Below are 9,753 nucleotides of genomic sequence, written 5' to 3'. Positions count from 1 at the left end.
TGTTTCTTAGGTTCAAGTCAAGCACAAAAAAAAATACTATTCTCCGCAAAAATAACAAAATTATCCTTGATTCTCCCTATATTACTTATTTCCATTTCCAGCGCATAAAAGTTCTTTAAGATGTTCAGTCATTGGACATATACTGAAAAAATGAAAAAATGTATTTAAATCTAAGAATAGATGCCATATCGCCAATTTATATTTCTAATTTAACGCTTCATTTTGAGCCTCAGTTTGTGTTTCTGTGATTTTTGAACAGGTACTTCTCCAATGGTCAGTTTGGAGGTTTCCATGAAGTTTAGGTGAGCCAAGGGCAAATCTGAATTTAGCCCTTAGAGGTTAGTTCTGAAAGAGTTTCGTGTCACTCGTGCTGTCCCCTGTGGAGGTATTGCTGGTGACAGTCTGAATTCTGCCAGGTGTGGGGCAGGATGTACCCCATGGCTACATCAGGTTGGAAGTGCTGGAGTTTGCATGATGGGGAGGCTTTGACAGAAGAGCACAATGCTTTGTGCAGAAGCTGCTGAAAACGAGGTATTTTCATGTTTTTAAAAGGCTGAAGTGAAATCTAACCTGCTAGACAGCTGACTAACATCTTGAGACACAGGCAGTTTGGGTCAAACCTGGGTGACTGGCAAGTTTAATTATAGTATTTGATGACTGTTTTACAGCATTTAAGCCTCTTTGAACTTCACAATGGATGAGAGTGTTGAAAGGCTGTGAAACATGTTCAGCTAAAAATGAACAAAAAAGATGATGCTTCCAACACTCTTAGTGGTACCTGGCATTTATTTGAAGTCTGATATTGCACACAGGACTTCCATATCTGGTTGAAAGTACCGGATTTCTATCAGAACAATGGACAATTCCATGGCATTTGCCTGATTTCAAGCCCCCAATCCCCTTTTCAGAGACACATTTCCTTTGCTGTTTCTTGTATGATCCAGTTCCTTGCATGAATGCAAGAAAGACAGGTGAAGAGTGAGACAGGGCAGAGATAAACTGCATCCCAAGAAGATAAACCCACAGCTGGCTGGAGAGAACAACACAGAAGAAATGACAGTGGCACTACCTGAGAGCTCAGGACCACTGAGGTCTCTGTAGGGCTTTCAAAACCTACCAGAGAAAATTCAGCCCTAGTGTTGAGGCCAAAGATCTCCTCCTTCTGAGCAGATGTTCCACAAGAATGAATGTGAAAGGTAAAATAAAGCATGAAGAGCAGGACAGTTGCCTAACTGACCCAGCCTCAGCAAACCTTGAACATTTTGGGTTGCAAAATCTGGGGTCAGAACAGAAATTTCATTAATATTCTTCTAGCTTTTAATAATTACATCAAAATACTTCCAGCAAAATGAATTCTTCTTAAACCAAGAGAGCAGACAAAACCAGTAGCTTGAGAAAAACTTTCCAATTCACAGCAGTTTGAGCCCAGCTATTTGATTTCTGCAGTCAATTAATTCTAGTGAATTCCCGAAGAAGTCACTAATTGAAAAAATAACGATAGCTAAGATAAAGCTAACAGGCAACAATATTCAGTCTCAAAAATTGCACAGTCTTTCCAGAAAACAGTCTGGACAATTGCAACAGCTACTGAAAGTTATTCAGCAAGGCAGGAAGCAGAAGCTTGTCACATGTTGAGACAAAATCAGCCTGTTCCTCACAGCAATGTAACATTCAAAGCAAACACAACGCCTGCAATCTGCCAACTAAGAATTATTCAGCAAATAATTTCAAAGATGAGATAGCATTTTCAGAACAAAAAAACAACAAAATGTTTCCTACTTCATAAACAGATATCAGGGAGAAATCAAGTCACAAATTACCTGCTACAGGTTACCAGTGCAAACACAACTGCTCTGAACCTCTTTAGCAAGTACACAACTGGGATTGAGAAGCAGAACGTGGAACTGTCTCAGTAGCACAGGCAAAAAGATTTTCTTGCATTTTCTTTTGAAAGGACAGCCAGAATATCAAGGCTCATGTTTAATCAGATGTACTGTAGGCTCAGGAGGGAGAAATGAGAGGGAATTACAAAATACTGAAATTGAAAAAAAATCCACCATACTTCTTGGAATTCCCTCTTTAAAAACAAACAAACAAACAAACCAGTGTTATCCCCTGGGTCAGAAATGACTGGAAGAATGTGTAATAGAGATAGATGGCACACATGAGCTTAAGGGGTCTGTATTAAATATACCATAGATATCACATTGTTCTGTGATTAACAATTGCTTTTTAAACTCGCTCTCATCACGATCTACAAGGAGATGGGGTGTTGGAGTAGCCACCAGGAACACAGGACAGCTATTGCAAATTAGAAATGCAGAAACACTTCTCTGAGGTCACATATTCCAGCTTTGATGGCTTTTTCTTCATCAGTAAGAATTCTGGGCTTGCTTTTCTCAGCTTTCTCCAACACTACACAGAGGGTGGCAGAACAGGGAAAAGGGGCAGGGCACACAACAATGCAGGAGCTACCTACTATCCACAGGGAGAAATCCTTTTTACCACAGTGTAGCATACAAAGGAGCTACATTTGACTGCAAGCTCCAAATATAATGTTTTGAGCTCAAAATCCTCTAAAAGAAATGAAGGACTAGAAAATTGATTATGAGACATCCTCAGAGTGAGTGGATTTGGACAGAAAATATGATACAGCAGTGACAGTGAGTTTAAAAGATTATTATTACAGAACAACAGTGGATATCTATGGTGCACTGAAGGAATGGTACAGTCCTGTAACCAAAATGGTGCATAGGAAATAAAATCGATTTTCTAATGTAATATTCACATAATCATGGACAGTGATGAGCAAAAGCTACAGTGCATACAGGCACTGAGCAGTCGTGGTGGCTCAGTGAATGAAAATCTGAGTCATTTCTGGATTAATGCTCTAACACAGTGCCAGGGGACACTGTGTTGCTGGAGATATCATTATTTCTCTGAGATATTTTGTCATTTATATCCCATGCTACATTCCAGAAGATGACAATTACCCTGTTCCAAAGAGGACAAAATCAAAAGGCCAGCTTTCAGCTTGACCCTAGAGGGGCGTAAGAGGGAATAAAATATATCTGGTGCACCTTTGAGCAGAATTCTCTTCAAGCACAGGGGTGAAGGAGTTGAGGGGGCATCTCCCCAGTGCCTGCTCCACCAGCTGAGCAGAGAGGAGAAACATGAGAAAGGGGAAAGGTTTTACACTCCTCTTCTCACATGCCAGATTGCACATAAGGAGTAGAGGACTAATAATCTGTTTATTTTTGAAAGCAGGAAAGGCAGATTGGGTATTGCATTGATATATGGTCTGCAGCAGTACAAAAGTTCTTCCACCTTCCCCTGTTCAGCTGTGTGCACATGTAGTCCAGTCAGCTCCTGTTTAGAAAGAGACAATAACAAGAAATTAGAGAATACCAATAAAAGGCAAGGAACAAGCACAAAACCTGCCTCTTATAAAAACTCATTAAAGTTTTCCTAAGACGCAGCATGCAGGACATGATATTCGACTTAAATTTCTATTAAATAAATACATTCTGCCTACCTAAAATTAATTTCTTGTTCTGATTTGATGAGTTCATCATGCTTGGTTTCTACTTAGTTCAGTGAAGATTATTCTACTAAAACAGAATTTGTATGTGGTAAAATTAATTTCAGAAATATTCTGATGTACATAAGTCTCTCTGGTTTCCAAGAAGAACCCTGTGCCTTCCCCCCATGGCCTAAGTCTCCTACAGAACACTGGCACCATAATCTCCTCTGGCTCTTCCAGCCTGAAATACTCTTTCCCCAAGCACAGCAGCTCCTTCTGGGAGCTTCACAGTGAATCATCTGGGAAAGACACCTGAGGATGTGGAAGAATGACAGCTGCAGAGAAGGGGAAGGGGGTTTTCAAGTGAGGGGATGGTGATTTATCCCAAAGAGTTGACCTGCAGCCTTAATTGACCATTAGTATCTCAGCATCACAAAGCAAGGCAGACAACCACAGCATTTGTAACACTTTCAGAAACTACTACCCTAAATTATCCATGTGCACATTTTTGCCTAAATATGATCCCAGGACATGTATTGAAGCTACCATTTCCAACTGGACCATCTATTTTCCTATCAAGAAAAATCAGATACAGTGTGGAAGGGGAAAGAAGTGCCAGCTCTGTGTTAACTATCACAGCATGCATGCAGCTATCATTGCCAGCCAAAAATTGAACATCAATGAAGTATTTATTAAAATTGTGTACAGAGATGACATGAGCTGGGCTCAGGCTAATGACTGTGTGTAGCCTGGGGACCCCCCCTTTTGGGACCCCGGGCCATAACTTGTTTGGCATTAGGTATTTTGGGTAGCATCATACTTTACTCTCCCTAATGGCCTTCAGCTTTAAATTTTTAATTTCCTGTAGGTCTCAGCTGTATGAGAAGGTCTCCCAAGGTTTCTTTGCTCACTCACTTGTAAGCCATGGACCAGAGACTTGTGGATGAGGGATGCTGGGTGAAGTATTATCTGACCTGGCTGCTGGTTTCCCTTTTTTATGGTTTGCAGGGATGGGATACAACTTGCAACTCTTTTTTTTTTTTTTTTTTTTGTAATAACGACTTCACTTACAGGTGCACGTGTAAACACGTGCAGTGTCCCAGTGTACCATAAGCATGTCCTCAAAACATCTTGTATAATATTTTTATTAGTATTTTTACATTTTGTAACTCTCACGTTCTCATTTAAATCCAATAGATTTGCCAGGGCGGGTGGATGTGGCTGAAAAATAAAGACGTTCCCGAAGCGCTTGGCAGCACGATGGGTTCCAGAGCAGCACCACTCCCGGCTGGCTCCGTGGCCACCCCCGAGCCCCTAATATTGAATAAAAATAACAACAATAGGCGCCTTTAGCCAAGTACCCTGCTCTCCACGGCTCCTGCAGAGCTCTCTGCTCGATCTAGAAACAAAAATAGCGATGAATTAATTAACGGGACGGGGCTCCCAGCCGGGAGGGGGCCCCGGGAGCCCAGCGGTCCGTCACGCCCGGGGGAGCCGCGGCCTCTCCGGCCCTGCCCGCGGGCAGCGGGGGAGCTCGGGGAGCCGGGCAGCGCCAGCCCGGGCGGCCGGGGAACGCGGCGAGGGGAAGAGAGGGAGGGAGCGAACCCTGCCCTCTGCCCTCTGCCCGCCGCCGCCCGCAGCATGGGGAAGGCGGAAGCGGCGGAGCCGGCCCGTCAGGCCGGGCGGCGGCGGGGGGGCAGCGCGGCGAGAGGCTGAGGCGGCCGCGGCAGGGACGGGCGGACTGACGGAGGCAGGGAGGGCAGCGGCACCGAGACCGAGCCCCCCGCCGGCACCGAACCGCCGCCGGCACCGAGCCGGGACGAGCAGGGGGAGGCCGCCGCCGGCCTGCGGGGCGCCGCGGCGGAGCGGCCCTGCCCGGGGGATGCCCTGGGGGCGGCGCGGGGCCGGGCCGGCGGCAGCGGCGGGCAGGGCCAGGCCGGGCGCGGGAGGGCGGCGGGGCCGGGGCTGCGGCGGGACCTGCAGCCCCCGGCCATGGAGCCGCAGGTGGGGCTGCCGGGGAAGGGGGGGACCCGCGGGCTGGTGAGGGCCACCCGCGGCCAGCAGCGCTAGAGGAAGGACCGGCCGAGCCCCTGACAGGTGTCTCCGCCGTAAGTGCCCTTACGCAGTCCCTCGAGGACTGATAGACTTTGCATTTGTTATTGCTGCTGCTGCTGCGATCTTCAAAGATGATGTTGGCGGAGCAAACCCAAAAGTGGTTCCCAACGCACGTGCAAGTTACGGTCCTTCAAGCCAAAGGTCTGAAGCCAAAAGGTAAAAATGGCAGCAACGATGCCTACACCATCATCCAGCTGGGCAAGGAGAAGTACTCTACATCGGTGGCTGAGAAGACGCTGGATCCCATCTGGAAAGAAGAGGCCTCCTTCGAGCTCCCTGGACTACTCATGCAGGAGAATCCAGAAAAATACATCCTGTACCTGATTGTCATGCACAGGTCGCTGGTGGGGCTGGACAGGTTTTTGGGACAGGTAGCCATAAGTCTGAATGATATATTTGAAGACAAGCAAAGGCGCAAAACAGAGTAAGTGATGGTTGGTTTTTTAAATTATAATTTGTATTCCTTGGAGAGTTGCACTTGGGGAGGGTGGGAAATAGTAGCCTTACTATCAACATACGTACTTTGAAATGAAATTAGTATATTCCTGTCATTGATTTTGTGTTCAAATCTCTTAACCTATACAGTTAATGTCGTTGTGGCCTGACCTCTTCCAGAGAAGTTTACTGTAATCAAAGTGCTTACTCTGCACAGGGAAAGATTGTCAATAACATTAACTTTTCTGACAAACTCTTGTGTGTAACATGAACTCATTACAGTCTGTTTATCTACGCATTTTCTTTGTTCTGCACAGGACCATACCCCCATTCATCTCCTATCTCAGTTTGAACCATGCGTGAGATTCAGATGCCCTGAAACCTGGTGTGGTTCTCTTTAAAATTGTTTTCCTTCAGTTGTTTCAACCACGTGTCTTTAAATATTTTATATTTATGTTTTAGCGGTCAATGAACTGTGACTTAATGAAGGCTTACCACAACAGCACAGTGCTTTGCTGGTCCTGATTAATCTTAGGCCATGATCCCACGGGTTGCCCTGTACAGCAGGCCGCTGCTAAGAAGACTGAAGAGAGAATTCAGCTCTTGTGGTAGCTTCCATCACTACCTACATAAGCTTTTGTCAAATAAAATAGTGTTTGCCAGGAAGTTCAGGCACTGGAATGCAAAAAAAGGATTTTTTTTTTTTTTAGGCATCATAGCAGTTTATTTAGTTGAACTGTACTTACCTAATTCTCTGATTTTCTCAACTAAATGAGTAAAGTTGTTATAATTCCTAGACATGACATGGTTGCCCAAAGGTGTTTGGTACCAGTGTAATTTATCCTTCATGTGTGTGTAACTCAGACTGTAGGTATGAGAGAACTGCAGGCATGCCTACGACTCCATACTTTGGCTTTGGTGTAGATATGCTTGTCCCACAGAAGTTGAATCAGAACAGCATGGAGAGCTCCAAGTGAGCTGTGTTGGCAGTGACATATGAACGCCGACAGATCTGTCTGCAGCGGTTAAAAAATTCCTGCTCCTGGGGCCTTTCCTCCTCTAGTGTCTCTTCAGAAGAGTACAAAGGCTCCTGTGCCCAAATCTCAGCTGTTAAAATTAAAGTCTGGTATCCATAGTGATGGTGGGTCTGTGGTGAGGTGCTGGACTTTGCATCCAAGCCACTAAAAGACTGGTGTTGCTTGTCTGTCTCTGCCTGTTCCAGGGCTGGACCTCCAGCAGCATTGGCAGATGGAGGTGGAAATCCATATGGTTAACACCAGACAGGGCTTCTTGGTCAGACAAGTGTTTCTGCTGAAACCACCTCAAAACCTGGTCCTACTTAAATGCATGGCTGAGGTTGAAGAGCACCAAAGACAAGTCCAAGCTCTCTTTGCCCTGGTGTTTGTTTTTGTAAACTGAACTTTTTGCAAAACAGTATGTTCACAAACTTTATGATAGGAAAGAAGAAGTCTGTGTGGAATCTCTCGTGGGTTCACTGCCTGGAGTATTATGCTTTTTAATTGCTTAGCTTTTTAGGGACAAAACAGTTATCTTGATGCAATAGGTGGTAATGCCTGTAGCCTTAAGGTCTTAATTTCTGTTAACACTTGATTCAAGAAGTTTCACCGCTCTTTAGACATGTATCTTTAAAATTCTTGACTCATTAGCTGTAATTATCTTGCAAGTCATTAGTCAACTGCCTTAGTTGCAACACCTAGCAACAAGATGAAAAACAAGGGGAATGAATGAGGGAGGAATGCTACTAAAAGTAAAGACTGTAAATCTAGGTAGAAATATGTGTTCAGAAGCTGGAGTAAAATATGTAAATTATTCCATTATTACTGTGAGTAACAAAACTTCTTTTCCCTAGAAGAAGAAACATAGGCCCCTGCACCAGATTTAGCAAAAGTAGTACTGGAGTCAGTCTTGCACAATTATTCCAGCAATTTTTAAGTGGGGTAAGTAACTCAGTCCTTGTGATAGTTAAACAAACATTCAGATCTGCGGTATTTTTATAGGAAGTTATGCTTAGCAGGGCTCCATAGGTGTTCTTTATTTTATCATTTCTTTCTCTGAAGTGTGAGAGAGGAACTCCTGCTATTTAGCTATGGAGAAGTTCCTCCCAGAGCACCGCTGAAATCACCTTGGCTCCCCGGCGATGCCGCCCGCTGCCTGCGAGCTCTGCTGCCTGAGATGGGGGCCTATGGGGAAAATTTTACAAACAGCCTAAGTCCTTTCTTCAGAAGTTACTTGAGCATTTAAGATTGCAAATCTTATTAAAAGTTGATGGGTGTTAGGCTTCTAGGGCCGAGCAGCCGTACTTGTAAAAGTCTTATGTAAGTGTAAAAGTGCGTCTGGGCAGCAAGTGGGATTTTTGGCAGTGCGTTCTCACTTTAATGCTGATTTAAATTCTTATGAGGAAGGAGCCACTGAAAGTCCAGTTTTCCCCTTGGTGTCTTTAGGTGCTTAGAAACCTCAAAAATGTCCTTCCTAAAACTCACTTTCAAAAAATTAGTAACTCTGAGTTCTTAAGTTTCGATGTTTTTGAGAAGTTTTTGTGGTTGTGTGCCTGTGTGCCCTCGTGCCACGCAGGTGTGTCGTGGCTGTCTCCTTTAAGCATTTGTTGGAGATGTGGATGCAGTATTTGTACGTGTGTGTGGGACGAGGGCAAACTTTCAAGAATAGATTTACGAATGCAATCTCAAACAAAATGCTCTTTTTTTCCCTCCCTCTTTATTAAATCCTTTTTGATAGAAAATATTCCTATTCCTGTGTTGGCAGTAAACTAAGGGTAATATATTTGGACCTGAAGACCTTCTAACTGTGAGTGTGGTGTGGGAACTGAGACACCCAGCACCTTTCAAAACCAAGTCCAATGTCTTTGTTACCAAAGCATTCTGATGGTTGAAAGCTATATTCATTGTTTCAGAAACACTAATCTGTTTTATTAAGCAATGTTTTTACTTTCAAATATGTTCAACAGGCTTGTGCTGTTATTAAATCCAGAGTTATTTTCTTATGTTGATGTAACCTTAACATTTCTTGCTTTGTTTGGGGATGAATGAGATCCAGTTATTTGATGAAGTGTCTATTGGTAATATTTCTACTTTTTAATATATTTAATAGCTTCCTCTTTCCAACACAGCTGTACATATGGTGCTGTAAGAGACAGACTCAAGAGTCACCAGGGTATTGCAAAAAAGATATTTAATATTCTGCACAATGCTGAACCCTGTCAGCAATTCCCTAGTGCTTTTTTAGTAAGGAGGTATGAGAAGTGAAGGCTACCAGCTGATTCTGAAGTCCTAGGAAGACCGTGGGGTGTGTGACATTTGGCTTTTTACATATTTTTTTAATTTAATGTTTTATAATTTGGAAGAAATAAATTTCAAAAATCATTGCAGACTCGGGAACATTATGTTAGGGATTTTTTTTTTCCTGGGGAGCTTTTTTTGTTGCTTGTCACATCTTAAGACAAATACTCCCTGCAGTAAAGTTTTCAGGCAGAGGCCTCATGATGGGATTTGTCTTGTGTTCTAAGAAACTTGCTCTGGCTCAAGACTTAATGAAACAATGTAGTCTCTTTACTATAACTTGATAGGGAAAATTTTGTACACCGCATCATACGAAGTCCTTTTCCTTACTGAAACTGACGATTTTTCAATTTCTTAAAAGTAAAA

The 9,753-nt window shown here is 43.6% G+C and overlaps 1 protein-coding gene across 1 annotated transcript in view; it reads left to right on the top strand.

Annotated features, from left to right (window-relative positions):
- Positions 1–5,521: 5,521 nt before the first annotated feature.
- The window catches only part of RAB11FIP2 (RAB11 family interacting protein 2), a 28,088-nt gene continuing 23,856 nt past the window's right edge, over positions 5,522–9,753 (top strand). Inside the window, exon 1 of the mRNA XM_068198194.1 lies at positions 5,522–6,062. Within this exon, the coding sequence (XP_068054295.1) occupies positions 5,710–6,062 (353 nt within the window). The 5' untranslated portion in view covers positions 5,522–5,709. The remainder of the gene's footprint in view (positions 6,063–9,753) is intronic.

The sequence above is a fragment of the Anomalospiza imberbis genome, chromosome 8, assembly GCF_031753505.1.
Source record: "Anomalospiza imberbis isolate Cuckoo-Finch-1a 21T00152 chromosome 8, ASM3175350v1, whole genome shotgun sequence".
NCBI lineage: Eukaryota > Metazoa > Chordata > Aves > Passeriformes > Viduidae > Anomalospiza > Anomalospiza imberbis.
The sequence above is the reverse complement of the archived record's forward strand: the minus strand, read 5'-3'. Positions and strand labels throughout refer to the sequence as shown.